The sequence below is a fragment of the Aulostomus chinensis genome, chromosome 20 (assembly GCF_037954235.1).
Source record: "Aulostomus chinensis isolate RoL2024-O1b breed Wild chromosome 20, RoL_Achi_v1.0, whole genome shotgun sequence".
In the NCBI taxonomy this organism is placed as follows: domain Eukaryota; kingdom Metazoa; phylum Chordata; class Actinopteri; order Syngnathiformes; family Aulostomidae; genus Aulostomus; species Aulostomus chinensis.
Genome location: NC_141339.1, coordinates 21,061,073 through 21,081,945, shown reverse-complemented (window position 1 = coordinate 21,081,945; position 20,873 = coordinate 21,061,073). Strand labels below are relative to the sequence as shown.

At 42.3% G+C, this 20,873-nt stretch overlaps 1 protein-coding gene across 5 annotated transcripts in view; it reads right to left on the bottom strand.

Moving 5' to 3' along the window:
- klhl29 (kelch-like family member 29) overlaps positions 1 to 20,873 on the bottom strand; it is a 262,520-nt gene that overhangs the window by 90,452 nt on the left and 151,195 nt on the right. For all 5 annotated transcript variants that reach the window (XM_086190650.1, XM_086190648.1, XM_086190649.1 and 2 more), the window contains one exon: positions 1,424 to 1,562. In XM_086190650.1, the coding sequence (XP_086046776.1) occupies positions 1,424 to 1,562 (139 nt within the window). The remainder of the gene's footprint in view (positions 1 to 1,423; positions 1,563 to 20,873) is intronic.

Below are 20,873 nucleotides of genomic sequence, written 5' to 3'. Positions count from 1 at the left end.
GTCTTTCAGGGGTCGTGTCTCTACGCATACATGATGGAGCTACGTCCCGGATAAGAGGCAGAGACGAGACAATCTGATAGACAGGCTGACCAGCATGGGGGCTTCCGTTCTCCAAAGTCACTGAGTCCCTCTGGAGGATTTTTCTGCTCTTTTCAAGGTCAAAGGAAGGCTTGCTTTTTTATTCATGGGGTGGGTAGGAGCGCAGCTGTCAAGATGAGGGGTCTCAATACAGATGTGGCTCAGCCACCTCTTGGTCTGCTCTCTATCCATCGCCATTCAGAAGGAACAAGTGTATCAGTGGCAAATGGGCCGGCCGCGGCGGCTGATAAGCGGCTCGCCGCTCTCTGAGGAGCTCGATGTAGAGGCAGCATGGCTGCAGGGCAAAGTGGCAAACATCCCTAAGGCATTTCAGCTACCACTAGCGAATGTGCGCCTTTTTGTTTGTCTTTTCTCAGTTCTTCACCCCTATTCATGCAAGCGTGTACAGACACTTACACACACAAGCACACTCAGGCGGCAAAAACAACAACTTTGGGTCCAGGGGACTGTCAATCAAGCTGAAAACACCTGCAAGGATTTGAAGTAAGGTTGAGGACATTGAGGATTTATGGTATTCCCTCTTCAAAAAACAAGTCAGATGATAAATAACACACTTGCACCATCAGTCCCACTCATGCATGTGCACACACATCTAGAGACACTAAAAAGCAGACTCAAGGATGTGTATGTAGACGGGCACGCACGGAAACAAAACAACCCCAAAAAAATGACAAAAAATATGGAGTATGAAGTACAGAAATCTAGGGAAATACTTAGATCCACATCAATTGAATACATTAGTGGAGGGTGGTGTTAACCTGTGAAAGTGGTGGCTCTGTAAGCTGTCTTAGATGTGCTTTTGTTTTTGTTCTTTGTTCAGGATTCTAAGATGTCTTTCTTATTATACTACCCAAGATTTATTAGCATATGAAAAGGTGTTTTTGAGCACAAAAAAAATAAAAAAATAAATCAAGAATTAGCAACAGAAAAATGTGGTAGCTTGGGATACAAAAATCCCTCTACCCGCAGAAGGCAGTTGGCGAATTACCACCTATAGTGTAGAATGTCTTTTGTTTTGGCCCTTTGGTGAGCTCTAAAACATCCCCAGTCATGGAACATTTTCACTGCTCATTAAAATGGAAATATGGTTAAATTGCCCTACATGAGGAGGAAAGGTAATGACGAGGGTTGACCTTTAACTCCAGTTTCAGATACATTCATTTAAGCGGGAAGAGGAAGGAATGGCTGCTGGCCCTGTGCTAGGAACCAAAGTCTTCACACACCTGCAAGAAAGAGAGGGGAAGGGGGAGAAAAGCAACACAAATGCGCCCTATGAAAAGAACAGATTGGATCAACAGCTGGTGGGACGGGAGCAAAGGCAAACCTTTTCACCAGGTCCTTGAAATACAAGCTGCAGGAAGCTAGAACATTTTGGTGGACTTCAAACTCTTTGCCTTCAACAATAATTTTCAGGTCTGTAAACTCTTTCGCTCTGCGCTGTTGGTTCAACTCCTTCAACATCTCTGTAGAACAAGAAAAAGAAACAGACAACGCCACATTTGGGTTTAGAATTTCCTGGCTTTTCCATTACATACATCAATTAGCATGACATGGAGAAGAAAAAGAACAAAGTGCAGATTGTGGACAGTCTTAAGAAATGTTCATTACATTGATGAGAGAAAGAAATGACATGCACAGATTTGATCAAATGTTTCAGCAGAGGTAACATGAGGCGTATAAAAAGAGAATAATTAGCTCTATACTGTAGCGAGACATATGCAAAACATGTAACCGGATAACAGGATTATTCACAGTTGGAGCACCTGAGATCAAAAACTTGTATCTGACTACGATATCTGCAAGCTGGAGCACCAATGAAGGGAGCTGAATTAAACCGCCTATAGGACATGTGGGCTGCAAACAGACACCATTATTGCATTATTCATATTGAAACAAAGTTCTCTGGGCTTCTCACTAGTGTCCTACTCGGGGCAGAGTTGACCTTGAAACATCACACCATGACAACACGACTGCTTATCCCCAAATCCAAACATTCCTCGCTCTCTCTCTCTCTCTCTCTCTCTCTCTACCCTTCACCAGCAACTTGTCTTCCTCTATGAAAAACAGGGACGACACACAATCATGCTTGGAGCAAACCAATGAGCTGCTGAAGGCCACGTTGAGTTGAATAATTCGATGTAGTATCACCATGTTCGCCTTGGCCTTACTGTTGCGCTGGGTCGGAGGCGCTTGTTTCTCTGCGTCTTAATGAGGCACCATGATGGGATACTGAGAGAGAAAACCAGCGGGTGACAATAGCAACTTATTCTACAGCCTTGGGAGGGATAACCGAGAGTGACGCTTTCTTAATCTCCCATTGGGAACGCCACTAAAAGAGATTCAAATGTAAGCCACAGACGAGATAATGTGGGACATTATGATTGCAGAGGATGCCAACTTCTATAGTGTCATCTTAACGGTAACAGAGCATGCCATGGCAACTGTAAGGCGTTGTAAACACTCATTTGGTACACAGCTTGTGCTGCATAACGGCGCATATTTTCATGCTGGGAGTAGATAAAACAGTAGCTACAGAGTAAAATATGAGAAAGGTGGCAAATCCCTCATGGATGAATAAAAGGTTAGTCTTTTGAAATGGAGGAAGCAACTTTTTTATCCAGGCTTGGATGAAGTAAGTGAAGGACTTCGTATCTGAAGGAAACCTGAATGGCCAACTGCTTTGTCAAAACATTCTTCCACATAAATGAAGGGCTTTTTTCCTTTGGGATCTCTTCATGGTCTTCTCAGCCTATTTTCTTCCTAATTGTACGTTGCCGATTCACTTTACCGAGCTGTCCAGGTCACCGCTCCGACCCCAGCATGCTTCCTCCATCACAGGAGCCATGGGTGCATCTTTTCACCTGATAGCGAGGATATTGCACGCTATTTCCCCCCCTGAACAAACACGCAACTGAGCAGAGGAGGCGCTACTTGCAGGGGAACTGCATCCATCCAGACACCAAAGCAAACCGAAACCAGCAATATAATAGACTGCTGCACTACCTGGAGAACATTTCAGGGCTTTTTTTTTTTCTCTTCGTTGGGCTTTCTTTGCTGAATCATCCTTCCAAGCTGCCAAGGTTGCTGCTCCACCCATACACGACGACCCCACGTGTCCCAGTATAGGTGGAGTCATTGACCGCATCTTTTCATCTGAGGGGAGGGAACATGGTTCCCTGTTCGGGCCGAACCACAGGAGGCGGTGACCGAGACACATACCTTCATCCAGCTTTCTCACACGTGTGACTAATGGGTTGCTTGAATAAGTACGAATCAACTTGAGGCCCTTAGTTCAATCTTGATTCTCTCTGTTGGAATTGAGTTTATAGAAATAAAGATTCACTGCAGTCGCTCGCATAGAAACTCATTAATATATTGCAGCTTTTTTTATTGATTTTAGCGGGTGCTCTGTTTTCCTTTGAGGATGTTGTGGGCCAAATCCAGATGGTCCATGAGCTCGTGTTTATCAGGATCTCAGTTCTAAATTAAAAACAACAAAATAATGTGTGACAAGCAAGGTGTGTATGTGTGTAGATGGATATTCCCTTCACACAGCCGTGTAGCAGCTTAATGCGGGCAACCGATCAGACTTGTGATTGTATCGGCAACAAGCACGCTAAAAAAAAAAGAAGCAGTTTTTCGTTATTATCCTGAAAGAGGTCTGTGTTCATGGCAGTCTCAAAGCGGGAATTTAATTAACCTGGAATGGCATTCGCCCCTCTATTTGGCTGGAATATCCAATCATTTAGCTGCTTCCATTCTCCTGGCTAACACTGGGAGCCGGGCTCTGAATTAATTTTGAAATTTAACAGTATAAAAGACACATGACAAACAAGGAGCAAATCAGAGGTGTAGGAGGTAAAAGCCTCATCTCCCAGCGCTGCTTCCTTCTGAATTATCTCATCAAGGAATTAATGACCAGAAAGAAAATGACCTGGTTATTAAAAATGCTGAATAGAAGATGGGAAAGAATAATGACAGATGCAATTTTTGACATTAAGTCTGTTGTAGTGCGATAATGGCTGCGCAGCTGCATCTTTAGAGCGAGATACACACATGCACAAGCAAACACAAAGGCTGCTATATGCCTTGTCTTCCATCCATCTCATCTCTACATTCCACTCCAATGCTGCTTGTCAGTTCACCAGCTATCTGATTACCGTATGGGCGCCGGCTGTGAATAGTGAATGCGTACTAGTTTAGTGAATCTCCAGCAACCGATATGGCTCTCACCTCTAATCAGCCACACCGCATACCACCCATTTGCCCCAAGAATAGAGAGAGTGCAAGGGGGAGGAAGAGAACTCCACTTGTCAGCAAACAATGGCTGCCTCCCTCAGAGTTGTGCAGACATACCTGAATGCCTGATGGAAAAGCTAATTATGGCGTCTTGGCGGTGGATTGGTGTGCACCCTAGAACAACTCATCACGGTTGGGGACCATGAAACAGCACATGGCGTCTCCATTCTGAGGTTTGGCGTTGAGTGTGGCGAGGCAGAGCCACGGCAGCTTTGAAACACCAAATGTCTCAATACTCTAAGAGGAGAATCTCTAGAGGACCCGCAACAAAGAATCACTGGATGAATAAAGTGTTTTGAGGGGAGTGGACAGGAATTCTCATTGGGTTCTGTTGGGTCTGTAACGGACTGTGCTGAAATGTGCTAGCGTACTTTCCTGGCCCCGAGCAGTGCACAATAATAACACGATACTATTCATAACTGGTTGGCACACAGCACAGCGGGTATGAGAAGGGTTCCAACTCTGCTGCCTAGTAACTCTGTACTACTGTCAAACATCTCTACGACCAATAGCGTCCTCGGGTGCACGTTCTGGTAACCTATCAGCGATTGCTCTGCAGACCTACCAGAAACCGTGGCGACTTATGTATTCAGCCGTGATAGGCTGCTGTACTGAGCAAAGCAGCATGCCATTTTATTACCAAACCTGGAGCCATTTTAGGTTTGGATTTTCCACATGCCCCTGTAGTTCCACCATTTTGTGTTGATGCATTTTGACACACGTCAGACCTCGTATCAATTATTCAAGAAGCGGAGCATCAAAAATAGCTGGAAATGTCTCTATTAGCAACAATTAAAGGCATAAAATGACGGCAGAATGAAATCATTTGCGTGTGAAATGTTCACATAATCACATAATCAATCAACCTCGCTCTTCTGAATTTAAATTTCTAGCAAAAAAGATGGAATTTTTTTTTTTTTTTAATATCATGGCAGTTATAAACGGGCCTCATGATTTTGATTTGTAATACATTTTTAAATGTATTCTCACGAACTCTCAGTTTTGTAATTCGTTCACAAATATTTTCTCCATCTCACATCTCTTCTGACAGTGCAGGTAAAAATACGATCAGCAACACGCGTACGTCAATAACGCCGAGTAACTTGATGTCTTCACTCTGACCCCTTTGTTTTGCTGCTTAACTTCCAATAACCAATTCCCGCCAGCTTAATTACCTAGAACAAACTGTGCGGCCTGATCAATAATTCAATGTACAACTCTGCCTCAATGCTATTTTCTTCAACTTATAATGGCAATGGATTAAAAAAATAACTAAATAAATCAAATTATCTGATAAAAAATACAGTTGCCTTTGATTGAAATAATTGCTCAATCTTTTGACCAGAAAGTAAGGCTTCTACAGGAATTCCCCCCCCCCCCCATTTTCTGAGGTCAATACGCCCACACAAAAAAAAATCCCTAAACATATCGTATATAACAACCTGCATACCCAAACCTAATTTAATACAAAAATGTCATTTTCACAAAATAGGCTGTTTTAGTGCCGGTGTATTTTTTGAATTTTTTTGTAAATCATAAATTTCAGTAAAAAAAAAAAAAAAGAAGTCTATTTCACAAGTGATGTCGTCACGATTATTTAGAAAATCATATCAATGATCAAAAGACTACTGTCTGAGTCAGCAAATTAAAGGGAGCAGAATGTGACCAGTGTACTTAACGACTGCCGTGATTATGAGCTTTGATCACATTTTACTAGATGCTTTTCTGCAGGACTGGAGCATCTGATCAAAGGCAGCATTTGTGAAAGAGCGTTGTTCATCATTAATGCACATAGAAATACTTTTCCCAAACAAAAAGCCTTTCACAATGTTGGCCTCCCCGACGTCGCCTCACCCCTGCAGCGAGCAAAAGACCTGAAAACCCCTCAATAAAAGCCTGTTGTGATGTTGAGGAGATTTATGAGGAACATTCTCAGGTGAAGGGTTGCTGCTCTCCTTGTGGAACGGAATAAAGATGTCGCTTTTCAATCAGGAGTTGGCATGGTTTTGTTAAATAACACCGAACAAAGATGTCAGCTATGGTTGGATAGACATGCAGACAAAGCAAAACCTCCTCTGCTGGTTCATGTAGGGTCTACCTTAAACGCTACTGCTGGTTCTGGTTGCACAAACGAAACACACCCACACATGGCGAGATGATCACAAGTTCACTTTCTGCTAAACGTTGAGTCTATGCAGTAAAAGCTCGTTTATTTAAAGTCAGCTCATGCGTCGAACACCGTTTGAGAGGAAAGGATTTTTAAACCTCAGATAACAAAGGGCTTTTCTTTTCCCCGCACAAACGTAGTGTATATTTCGTGTATGTATTTAAATATTTATTTTCTAAACTTTAATAATGTCGGTGAAATCCAAGGCAAACAGAAGAAGGGCCAAAAAAAAAAAAAAGAAGAGGAAAGAAATCAGACTGCTTTTTGATTTAATTTGCGTGTCTAAATGGCATCAAGTATTTAACCCTGTGAACCTTTAGCCCCGCCGCCAGCGGGCGTACAGACTTCTCCAAAACAGCCAAAAAAGAGCAAGAAGCAGTGTACTTTTTTTTAAAGAAAAAAAAATTCTAATTTCTTCCTTGAAGGAAATGTGTAAAAAAAAAAAAAAAAAAAAAAATCTTAATTTATTTTTTCCCCAAAAAATGTGATAATTCATCAAAATCACTTTATTATTCACGTCTCACATAAAATTGGCCATTTTCTGGAGAAAAAAAAAGGCAAATTCTGCGCGCAGCGACTCATCTGTGACCAAAAGCAGCGACCAAATGCAACACAACCAGCAGGATTTGTGAAAACCTGTAAATAAAAATGTGTCAATTTGTATTTTTGCAATGTTAGAAAGGGATTATCAAAGACATCCAAATACATTTTTTTGTCTCTGTTCCACTGAACCAAAGAGATTTTTGAATTTGTACGTCTTCAAGCCATGAATGTGTTTCTACTGTGATGATAAATGAACCCACAGGAACTGAAAATTTTTCCGGAAAAAAAAAATAAAAAAAAATTAACACCTCATCTTTCATAAATGAGGCCTAACATGAAGAGTGACGCGAAATAAACAAGAAAAAAAAAATTATCTAAATTTGCATTGAGTTTTTGAACAAACTGGCACCACAATAGGAGAGAAAAATACGTCCTCCTGAATGACATTTGACCGGAAATTTGGGTTTACGAAATCAAACGTTTTAACGAAGGCCGCTGGTTTTAACTGTCGTGACATTATCTGTGGTGTACACCAGCACGAACCAAAACTATCTTAGTAATTGAACGACGACGCTTTCCTTCGTTTTGTCTGAAGATTTTCCTTGCCTACATTTGCTTCCGTTTGAGCTTCTTTTTTTTTTTTTTAAATGCATCATAAAATTAAAAAGTGACAAGATATGAAACACATATATGACAGAAACGGAAGATAAAGAAGATGCATATGAATACACACACATTTATATATTTATATATATATATTTTTTTCATATATATATATATTAATATTTTATTTTATATATTCTTCAGGTGGCATCCCATGCCATCCCTGTTCGAGGTGCAATTACTCCAAACAGTGTTGAGACGTACCTCTAACAATCACAGCATCATTGATTTCTGAAGACGTCTCAAGAGTTTCTGTCTCCTCCCAGCAAATCAGCTCATGCAAGACACGTGAAATCCTCGAGACCCCTTGAATTTCTAGCTGTCCTGATTTTAGAGAGACAGCAGTGGCACCATGCAGCCTTGGAGAATAGTCCATGATGAGGACGCTTTAGTTTCCCCCTGCTTGAATCTGCTGAGCTGAGCTACTTGAGCCTCAGCACTCCTGTCAGCCAGCCTGGACGGGGCCAAGGGGGACGCACCGTGACAGAGAGAACTGGTGCCCCTCAAAGACACCGTCTGGGGGTTTTGTTGCCTCCAATAAGCATGTGAGAAAAGCAGTGGTGCAAACCTCTGCACCGTAAGTCAGGCATCTACACACACACACACACACACACACACACACACACAAGCAAAAGCTAAAGTCTGCAGGCTTTAAGAACATAAACAAAGAGCCCTTGAAGCATGTGCGGACTTGCTGCACCACTGTGACAGCATGTCATGCTATGTGCTCTTCTTCCTTGTGTTTGTGTTGAAGACGGTGGTCCCAGCTGGTGCAGAGACGCCCTCATTAGCCAGGCAGGGGGACAGTAGGTGACAAGCACTTAGGGTCCTTTAAACCAACTTTAACAAAGATATTCTAGTGGCTAGCAAACAATCGCACCAGCACAACACTCCCCTCAGGCGCTGTAGCTTTAGGGGGGAAAGAAAATGTTGCACTGGAAAAAGTTGCCTACAGCAGTTTTCTGTAGATATAAAGTAGAAATATGTCCTGTACGCATATAGTGAAGGTTACAGGCTGGTTAACAGTTCACACGGGGTTAAAATTTACATTGAGAGCTGTAGTTTTGACTCAAAGCATCTCCTCCATGACTGATGTAAAAGCCCCAACTCTTTTAAACCAGAGTTCACGACAAAAACTGTAGTGGAGCAGAGTTACTGCTACTAAAAGTGACAAAAATTGGAAGAGAAAGGGCGAAATGGTTACTGTTGGAACGCTGAGGTGAATCTCAAGTCTGCTACAGCACATAAGATATCTGCAATGGATAACTTTTGAATGTGATATTGATTTTTTAAAATTGATTTTGTTATTTTATTCCATTCTATTTTATATAAAATGGAGAACTTGGGTGTTCAAACAACCACAATTAAGGTCCTCTAGACTGGGAAGGTGGGAAGACAAAGACTGCAAAAAAAGAAGGTCCAATGTGCTCATGTATGTAAAAAAAACAACTATCTATCTACAGTATACACACACACACACACGAACATATATGTATGTACGTAAGAGAGTGTGTGTGTGTGTGTGTGTGTGTGTGTGTGTGTATAAACATTTATTCAAATTGTTAAGTAACATTGAAATTCTGGAAAAAAGAGAAAAAGACAGAAAAGGAAAAAGATTACTTAAAATAAAATTTCGAAGTTTTACTTGACCATTCATTGGTGCACTCTTGATAGGTTTTGTATAGTTTGTAGTGTTACACTTTGTTACTTCTAAAAGAGTTTTAGTCGTCAATGAGAAACTGTGTGTATCTTTTGTTTTTGTTTTTTTCACTTCAGCGGTCAGTCACACAACTCGACCAGAGAATAAAGAATAATATAAAGGAGACCAGAGGACATTTTTCTTCAGGTTGATGAATTAAATTTAGCTCACAAATCATTAAAAAAAAAAAAACCTGTCAGGACGATCGCCAACTAGGAAGTTAGAGTTTGAATCAAATCCCTCAATTCCAGAGTCATTATTTCAAATGACATCTGTAAGCACACAACTTTCACACCAGTGAACGACACGACGCACTATCTTTAGCCGATGTGCAATCAGTGCAGAGCGAGTGAAACCTACAACAGATGCACCACAGAAATAACTCAGCCAGAACAATAACTGGGACAAGACTTCTCTTCCAATAATTCAAAGCAGAAGAGTACAGTTCATTCCAGCTGAGAACAAGGAAAGACAAACAAAACAAAACAAAAAATTGCCGCAAATCCGGTCGTGATGCCCGTTATTTTTCACTTCCAATTAAAATGTTGCGATAAAGTGCAACAGCATTATTTGGAGACACTTCAAGTAGTCGTACAGGTTGTGGCAGTGCGAGTCACGTGGAACACCGGGAAGACTTCTTGTTGTTTCTTTTGTTAAAATACTGCAAGGGGCAGCGCGCTGGTCTCCTGATCACCGAGATGTCACCAACGTGTGAGGACTTAGGAGCAACAGAGACGCTATTTTGTTAGCAGCGCCACGTCAAAGCAAACACCACCGCCTACTTTTTTCTCTCCCACCATTTTCTCTAATCATGATGCACAATTTTCGAAAATTACCCGCGGCTTTCACCCAGCCCATTTCTCCTGTATGTAAAGACCCTCTTTCCAGCCGTGCAACACTTCTTTAGAAGGAACATGAAAGCATCGAAGGAATAGGTGTAATTACGCTGACTCCAGCCCCTCGCAAGAGCCGACAACACATCATCAAAGACGCGTAAAGATTTATATTACAGGAGACCCATTTTCTTTCTTTGTGTGTGTGTGTGTGTGTGTCTGTGTGTAAGAGTGTGAGTGTGCATGCGTGTGCTGTGGTCTCTTTATAGCTTTTTTTGTGCACCAGATGATGCACTCCTCCTGGGCTCCATTTGAACCGGCTCAAATGTAAAAGTTGCCATGGTGCCAACCTACTAATGTGACAATCTCGACCGACTACATTAACACGCCATCTTCAGGCTTTTTCCATCAAACATCAGTGACATAAAACGGCCATTCGGCCTCTCAGGGACACCGAAATGGGAAAAATTAAGGCTTTTACAAGCGGAAAAAGACTTTGCGCCGGTTTAACGCTCGTCACCTGTGAGGTCTGCGATGCTGACCAACGTCTTCTTCCAGTTACAGTGTGACCAACTCTTTCCACATCCCTCCACACGCAGAGCGACATTTCTGCATGGAGACGCTGCACAGCAGCCAGCGTGGATGAATCCTGACTAGACGTTAGCTGACGCGCACACAACGACTCTGTAGATACACAGACGCCCGCGTCAAGTGGAGACTCTGGCAAAAGTTGAAAAAGTACGACAAATGAAACAATTGACACTTGGAAATATATTCAAAACTAAAAAGTAGCCAAACATAACCCATATTCATGGAAATATTTCTTCCCGCTGGTTGTTCAAAGCCAACTGAATTTAATGTATAATATAATATAATATAATATAATATAATATAATATAATATAATATAATATAATATAATATAATATTGTACATTAATTTGAATTGAGACAACTTAAGAAATGTAACCATACTGGATGGTAGCCATTAAACATTTTTACTTGTATCCCTGGCAGCTGAAATAAATAAATACATAATAAAGAGAAGAATAGAAAAGAAGCTGAAGACTGGCTTCAGTCAAAATTGAATTAAAACAATACAATAAAAATAATGAACAATTACTTTGTTTCAGAGTAAAAATCAGCAAAATAATCCAGAGGATCAACATAAGAACGGGTTTATTGGGTGAGGTTTCGATTTAGTCGACTGAGACGAGGAGATTTTTATTGTCTCATTGGTTTTGGTCTAAATCCATCATTATGTCAGGAAGGTGATGCAAAAATAAAAATCAGCGATAATTCTGCTAATCACAACTAAAGTAACGCACTGTTTTGAAAAATATAAGGAGTAAAAAATGACGCACGCCGAAAAAAGTTGAGCGAGACACCTGAAGTATTACACCGATAAAATGAGATCCCTCGCACACACGCACACACGCACACACGCACACGCACACACGCACACACACACACGCACACACACACACGCACACACACACACACACACACACACAAACCATAGTTTTCATTTAAATTCACAAACTACATGACCCATCTCTGTTGACCTGGGACAATCACAAACTGGTTCCTGCTGGATTTGCATTCAAGCAGCAGCCTCATCTTCTTCAGCTTGAGATCGCAAAACAATGATTTGAAAACTACAGCCGACTGATTCAGAAGGCATTTATTTACCGCCAGATTCACCACACTGCTTCTCATGGAACCCTCAACACATAAGAAAGCCTGTTTAGGAGAACTTCAAGTCTGAAAAACAATGAAAACAGTAACCTGGGCATCAGAGAAAATCCCTAAAATCCTTGTCGACACGTCTCAAACATTATGAAATTACCATTCTCGTGGTTATGATAGCACCCTGAATGCCACCCAATGCTAATTTAACACGTTGAGTCAAAGGTATAACACTACAGAATCCAAAGCCACCGTAAAGAGAGAGAGAGAGACACACACACACACACACACACACACACACCAGGGTGAGAGAGACGGTATAATAAGATGCGAAGAACATTGAATTAACTAATAATTATGAAATAATTTGTACAATTAGCTGCTCAGATGATAAGAAGCAGCTACCTTTCTGTCTGTCTGCCACTGGAAGCAGACAGAGCTGCAGAGTCAGGGGATAAACCCTCTGATTGGTCCATTGAAAGCCAATGAGAATGCTGGGAAATGACAGCCAATCACAATTCACTAGGCAGCCAGATGCCAGCAAACAGAGACCCACCCCTGGATGTAGTGGGTTGCGGAATATAAACTACTCCATGTAAACAATCACCCTCCATATCAGAGCAGATGTTGCTGTTTGTGTAAATAATCACACAGTTGCTCCTGAATTGAGTCGTATTTTTACTCTCAAGAGCGCTATTATTCCATAGCTGATAATTGTTCCTCCTCTACCCTGAGCTTTCCATTGAAATAACACAATATTGATCCACAATTCTTCCAAGAGTGGATTTTAATTATCAACAGAAATAATTGACTCACTTAGGCGTTGCGATTTGTCTGTGTTGTTTTGCTATGTGTTGTGAATTGCTGCTTATTCTCGGATCTACGGGCTGATGACCAAATGAAGCTGTGACTCAATTAATTCACGTTAGCTTCCCGCTTGCCAGAGGACGTGTTTCTACACAAGAATCTTTGACATTCCCAAACGCGAGCTTGACCATCGGTAACAGCTTTGTTTACTTCAAACAGATTTGTTTACTTCTACTGTGCATTTATCACATTTACATGCAGTCAAACGCAGGCTTTGGAAGAGCAGTTTCGGTTAAGGATGCCCCCCAACTCCGAAACAGGATTCGCCGTGATGCTCAATGGATGGATGGAAAAGAATAATCAACCTCCTCTCATAATCGAGCATTAAAAAAAAGGACACAAAAGTTGAAATTAATTGTAATATTAGACCTTACCACTTACCCATGGAGTCACACTTTTCAAAAGTATTGTGGCAGAATCAAATGGGGAGAGAAGCATATTGCTGCTACGCGTCACAGCGACCTTGACCTTTGACCACCAAAATGTTTTCGGGTCAAAGTTAAGTTGACACTTGTACCAAATATGGAGAGATTTCCTCGGGGTTTTCTAGACATATCGCATTAATTAGAAGGTTAACCATTGAGCACCAAAATCATATCAGTTCATCCTTGAGTCCCAGTGGACTTTAGCGGCACACGTTCCAGAGACGTCAAGTGAGGTGACAGAGACCCTGACCGCCAGAGTCTTTCTGAAATATCACGTTAAAAACAATGGAGCTGATATCGCACACGCATGAGGGTACAGTGACCTTGGACCACCAACATCTTTCCACTTCATCCTCGAGTCCCAGTGGACATTCGAGCCAAAGTTGTAGCAGGTCCCTCCAGGCCTCCCTGAGGTATCGTGATGACAAGAATGGGATGTACGGATGAATGGATTCCTCTGGACGGAGACATAATTATCACATCGACCTAATCCACACTTAGTAAATCACAATGACTTATAAACATCTCATTTTAGTCACAGGATTCCAGATCCTCGCTGCAGGAGAGCAATTTTCCATCTGAGGAATCCTTTTTCAACAATGGTCTGAGACGCTTCGGTGCAAAAAACTACTTTTGGAAGACGGATAAAAAAACTCGGAGTCCAGACCTGCATGCCTACTTGGTAAAAGGTCCACCTCTACAGCAGCTCAGGCCGGACTTCAGCCCAGGTGATGTGTGGATCGGCTGGTTTGTCAATGCTTCTAATACGGACTCCAGTGTTCTGTTAACAATACGCCACACAAAATTGTAAAAGTAGTCCGGGTCCTTATCAGAGATTAGCAAACCTTCTGCTTAAGTATTATGGAGGACGTCATTGTAAAACTCAGCTCAGGGTTGAGTAATTCATCCCACCCCACAAAGCATGACATTGTCATTGTGCAAAAACACACAAGCGCTGTGGGACACACATGGAACCATGCATATGCAGGACTGAAACACAAATCCACAACACACACTTGACTTCAGGCAAGACAATGTCATAAGAGAATAATCATAATAACGTTGTGCTTATGAGGAGTCGCTGGCTGGTGTTGATAACATACTGTATCTCGGAGGGGATTTGATTAGAACCGAGTGGGTGTGCAACACTTCTACGTCTTCCCTTTTAATTAAATTGCTAAGTTACCATTTCATACAAATTAATGCAAAGGACAGAGTTCAGTCAAACCCACGCTATAAATCTGGGTTGGAAAACAAGGCTAATTGAGTGAAATTAATCATCTGGACACAAGTCTTGGACGTCAGTGTGAATGTAACCTTTCACAAAGTATCTGCTCCGACTATTTCCCTTCACCTTGGGAAGGTTATATCCAAGCATTACACGGGCGGAGAGTAACTGTGTGACTAACTCACATGCAGAACAGAGAGCAGTGCACTTAAAGGTAGGTTTCTCTAGTACTCCATGTCCTCTGTTCTGAGCGTTCACACAGAATGGGATCTGACCTTAAGCCTCGACATCATGACTACAACAAATATCAAAATTGTCTTCGGGCCCTCAGCTCGGCTCAGGTAGTCTGTCTAGTCCAGCATTTCATCATGTTTTCACCTGACTGGCATTCGGGGTACTTTTAGGACCTCAGGCAAGGCGGGCAGAAAAAAATAACAAAACAGAAAACATGCCGTATTTTGAAAGTCTCCGTACAAAAGTGTAATAATCATAGTTAAGGATTCGGCTGGTACTCTTGTACATAGCGGCTCAAAATATCTGAGCAAGGGCATTTTGACGGGACGCATGCTGGAGCTATTGCAGGGAGCTGAGCCAGAGATTAGAGAGGCATTACAAACCTGCCATGCTATTAGGAGGCATACTGTGGGCCTGCAGAGCATGTTTTATAAACTACATGATATATATATATTTTTATCAATTCTGACATAAACAGCACAGCAGCTAATACACAGAGTGTTGTATTTACAGCTTTCCAATGCTCGAGTGTTTAGGGTGATCAAAGGTTTGGGGAAAAAAGGCCCAGTTGGTGCTATTGTTGTTGAAGAGGCAAAATTATGCTGTAAATGCTAAAAATGCTCTGCCGGGAAGGCTGTCGGGTCATTTTTACTTTGCAGAGAGTTTCATGTGCAAATTAACCTTACATCAATTTAAAACTGAAGAAACTTTTACATTTAAATACATGTCCTTGCATTCTCACCCCTTGCCAAAAGGTTGTTTTTGTCTTTCAAGTACTCACAGCTAATTGAGCTCACAAAGATGTTTATTTTTCCCTCCTACATTACTTCTCTGTGACTCCAAAACCAGAAACAGCTGTCCAAAAATGTCAACTCTCAAGAGCGTTGTCCGGTATAATCTGTGTATTCTTTATCTGGCTGTAGGCTCAGCAATCCACAAACACTTGGATGTGCACAAAAGCCAAACTATAGCACTTCCCGTCCAGCGTTATCATAAACACGCAAGTTGGTTCCATTTGTCTGGATTGAGCTGAAGAGAGCGTGGCAGAAAAATCTCCAAAGAATAAAACAGGAATAAAGAAAAACTCACCGTTCAGATGAAGGATTAATTTAGAAAAAGAAAGCAACGTATGGTGAGGACAAACATGGACAGCAACTGTTGTAGTGTTGTTGGAGAATGCTAAAACGGGAGTTGGGGCTGAAGTTCCTGCTGTTTGACAGATTGTTGTTTGTCAGATATTTGGAATAGACCATATAGCAACTAGATTCAATCTGGTTAATTCATAAAATGGTCTGTCAACTATGTGAAATGTTTTGTTTTCTGAACTATTTCTGAACAAGAGCCAGCAGACTTTCCAGAGCTGTGGGTGCAAATGCTAGCAAGCGATTGAGTCAGCCAGTTTGCGAGCTAGGTAGCAAGCTATTTAGCGAGCTAGTTAGGAATCTAGTTAGCAAGCTATTTAGTGAGCCAGTTAGTGAGCTAGTTAGGAAGTAATTTCGTGAGCCAGTTAGTGAGCTAGTTAGGAAGCTAGTTAGCAAGTTATTTAGTGGCCAGTTAGTGAGCTAGTTTGGAAGCTAATTAGTAAGCTAGCAGTTGGACAAAACTGTTTGGAGTGTTTCATAGATAACTGTTCTCTCTAAGTACAAAACTCTCAACACAGCTCCAGAAGGGGGAGCCAAAAGTTAAACTCCACAGTAATAATTAAAAGTTTCAAGTTACTTTCTCCTCAGATGCTCCCAGCTGCATCGACAGCTTCAGCTGTGCCAAGCTCTCTTCTACCCTTCACATTTAGGAACCTGGCACGTACTAGTGGCTGAGTGCAGATGCCAGCGTATGTGTGAGAGAATGTAGATATGCTGTCCAGCTTGTCTTACACCTCAGCTCTGTTTATAAGTTTGGTTTGTGTACATTCCATACGAGCTTTGCATACAGCAATGGCAACATTCGCCTCCCCGGTCTGTATTTCTTCCAAGAAAGAGTAGGAGAGCTCAAGCACAAACAACAACAACAAAAAAGTTCTCCTGTGTGACTGACGTGTATGTAAAGCCGAAATCGTAATTTTTACTCCGGAGAGACGCATTACATGAGTAAACAATGTCTTCTAGCACATAGAGAAAGGAGAGTAGATACAATAACTGTTGTCACAGAATAATGATAATAATCACCATAACTCAGAGCCGCAGCCTGCAGCAACAAAGCACATCCTGTAACGTAGTAGTGATGGCATACTGCTGCTTCAGCATGCCACTGTGTTAACAGTCTGTCAAGCTTACAGAGTGCAGCGCGGGCCCACAAAGATCTCTTGATTGCAATTCAGACCATTATCATTTGTCTAAGTCAGAGACGAATTATATATCCTCACATGCTAAGGCCATTGCTAACTGTGGAATAATGAGTTGGAGAGGAGAGGGGAGCCATCCCTGCTAATGTCTGGTCTTGTCATTAGTATTTATTTGATGCCCTGCATGCATTATCAAACCCATTTAAAAGTTTCTGGGTAAGGAAAAAGTTCCACTCAGATAAGAGAACATACCGTGCACACTGCAGAGCAGCTTCTGAATTTTTTTTTTTTTTTTTTTTTTGCTGAGATGTTGAGACGCATCTGCTGCTATTTTGGATACTGCAATCCCTCCCTGTTGCAATTACGCCTTCTCATTAGAGAGAAACATCCGCTATTGACTGGCTTCCTGGTAACATCTGCTGTGTTTACACTCGGGCTCATTGATAATGCATTACCGCCTATTTCATGGCTAATGTGCACAAAAACACATTGCAATTTGACTCGTGGCAATTAATCCCAACATTCCAGATAGTCTCTGACACAATGTCTTTCAGGCCCATTTGAGGGTGTAACCTCCATTCACTTTGACACTTCTTTACTCACAGATGAATTGGCTCCTCCATAACTGAGTGAAGTGGACGTTGCATGCAGGGATATGGGCACCGTTCCAGTCTCTCCCGAATATTCAATGCATGATCCTATGGCTCCGAGCTACTGTCAGCCTTCCTCCCAAATCCAAACGAAGCATGTGCTCCGTCGATCTGTGCACGGGCTTCAAACACCTGGGAACGGTCCCAGAAGTGTACGAGAAGATTAAAGTTAGCCAGGTTTTCCATAAAAATGAGCCTAATCTTGCAACTTTAATCTACAGTGAGCGCCAGTGTTTAGATCCTCTTTATGGCTGGAGTTGGAAGGGAAGGGACTACAAACATGAATGCCGCTGACTGATAGTTGGTAAGTGGTTGAGTTTGGGGGTTTGTCATTTGTTTGTACACAGTAAAATCGGCGTGAACTGACGTATGGCACTAATTGCCACGCCGGCTGCGTGTCTGGACGCTCGATGGCGCCGACCAGCGGTGACACGATTGGTGAGGTCCTGCATAGCTGGGCAGCGTTTGGTTTCAGCTCCACTGTTTCCAAGATGGCAACCCAGTATCAAAGAATCTCATTTCGAGCTAAACGGGACACGATAATATGTTTTCGAAAACACTTTCATGCTGGAATAGAATCCTGATTCATGTTTGCTCAACGACACCTAGTTGCAGTGACTCAGTGCTGCAGAGTTGCGCCACCATGCCGATCCGTAACGCACAGCTTCTGCACCAAACAGCGGCGCCATTTTGGACAGAAAACGTAGATGACGTAGGTCTGGGTATCGATGATGATGTCACGATAGGTTTTACGACTATCACGTGAGTCACGTTTACACAACATACTGCAACAAGATACGTTATAATATGAATACTGCAATACTAAGACATAATTTACTGACATTTCCTAAACACAGCTTCTAAAACAACCTGCACCTGAGTAACCTCACAATAATTACGTCACAACATATTTGGAACTCCCCAAAAAGTGAGTCAAAATCATTTCATTTAAATCTTATTCTCTTACAGTTGCACACAGTTACTGCCATAAAATCATATTGAAAGTATAAATACAAGAAGATATCAATACTAGCACTACTCCACAACAAATATTACTGGTCCACAGTGGAAAAACACAGATGAAATTCACACAATATCCACACTGACCAGTTTCCCAGCTAATCCTCTACCAGCTCTTAGTCCTTCGCTCTTTTCCTCTCAGCTGATGGGCCGTTTTTCTTTTCATGAAAGAAGCAAATGGAACATGAATTGGGAAACTAAACTCCTATTTTCAGTCCTCATTAAGTCACCGCAGCTTTGACAGTAAAACTACAGGACCTTGAAGTTGTAGCAGGTCTGAGAATGCAAATGTAGGTGATTTAAATGAAGAGCCAGAAAGATTTCAAATTAAGTATGAAGTGCTTATGATTCTCGCCGAGTTAGTGGAGCCTCCGGACACAGGAATAACAAACCTTTTTTTTGGAAGGTAATAAGGTAAATGACAGCTTGATGGGGTGTTACAGCTGAAAACAGCCGTCTGACACTGTGTCCAGCTGTCAGTGGCAGATCTGGGCTGACTTGACTTTTTCCTTTCCCTTCTTAATCCTTTTTTCCTCTTTAATACGCCTTTGCTAACTGAGGCATTACTGCTAAGGGGAAGAAAAACAGACTATCACAGAACCAGAAAACATGGAGGTGGAGAGAGAAGGAGGGAATAGATGGGAGGTACAGAATGACAGTAAGAAGAGAAGGGATGAAAGTGGACGTGAGGGTGTGGCCAGAGGACATAAGTGGGTGAGAAGTTGGATGCTGGGATTGTTGGGGGGTGGAGAGGATGCTGAGAGCCAGCAGGATGGGAGGGGTTGTGACGTTGGGAGGGAAAGGAACAGACAGTCAATTGAAGTGAAGAGGGCACGTGGGGAGGAGGAAAGTATAGGTTGTAGCAGAGGACGGAGGAGGGAGGGAGCGAGGCGTAGATATGGTGCCCCGTCTAGCGTGGCAGGGAGCTGGGGCGGCTGCTCCTCGGCTGCACAACATCTGTGATTATGCAGGCGGGCTGTCAGGCTCAGGGTCCTGCATCTACGCAACTGCAGCCGCCGCTGCCGCTGCCGCCCGGCTTTATCTTGAAATCCCGGTGATTAATGAAGCCGGTGCTGCATTCTGCATGGAGGAGGTGGACGAGGGATGATCAATCTTAATGAGCTATCCGCCGTTCCTATATTAACTGTGGAGGGATATAATGTATGGGGCTCCAGGCGGGGCTCCTTTTCTTTAAAATACGATAACGAGGAAGAGAAAGAATGAGGGCAAGCAGCGTTCCTTCCTCCGCTTATGACACACTGCCACCGCTCACCTCACGTTTCCTCTCCCCCCCTCTCCTCCCGAGAGCTCTAGCTGTACTAGAAACAATTCGACATCTCAATGGAAGCCATCCTTAGGCGTCTGAAGGCAGCTGCTGGAATAGTGCAGCAGTCTGCAGACCGCTCCTGACGCCCCAAAATGAGATGTTTGATTCAATATCATTAATATGTAAACCCCACATGGGCTCATGTGCCAAGGTTACTCATATGCATATCGCCAAGGTAATGCATGTATTCATTTAAGAGAATTACCTGCACATACTGAGTCCACAGTGATTAGAATACATTTCAACCTCATCAATAATTTGCAGTGGGGGCCTGTGAATCGTGTTTTGGTTCCTACGACTAAGGAGTGTTTGGAGGGAGAGAGAGAGAGGGAGAGAGAGAGAGAGAGACTATGAAATCCATGCATTTCAGATTCCAACTAAAGCCTGTTTTGGAATCATAATAACCCTAGTTCTGCTTTAGCTAATCCTGATGTGGATAGCTTTAAGATAATCGCCCAGCACAACGCCACAGTGACTTTAATTAATTTGCTACTGCTTCTTCCAGAGACGCTGATCCAAGTCAGCAACTCTTAAACCAAATTCGGTATATCGTTTTTTTTTCCCCCTTCTCCCCTTCAGTTGAAGGAATACTTTTGTGTAATATGCACTGAGGATGAAGCACCAGATCTCCTGCACTCTATCAAGTAAAAGATGAATGGAGAGAGAGAGAGAGAGAGAGAGAGAGAGAGAGAGAGAAAGGAGAGGGGAGGGTTTAATTAATGTGTTTGCTGTGATTAATGGTCTCAGTGTGGCTATCACAAACTGGCTGTGTTGGTAATAACTAGTTTGAACAGCCTGTCATGCCGGCAGTATTCTTGCAGTTCAATCAAAATGAATATTAATACATATAC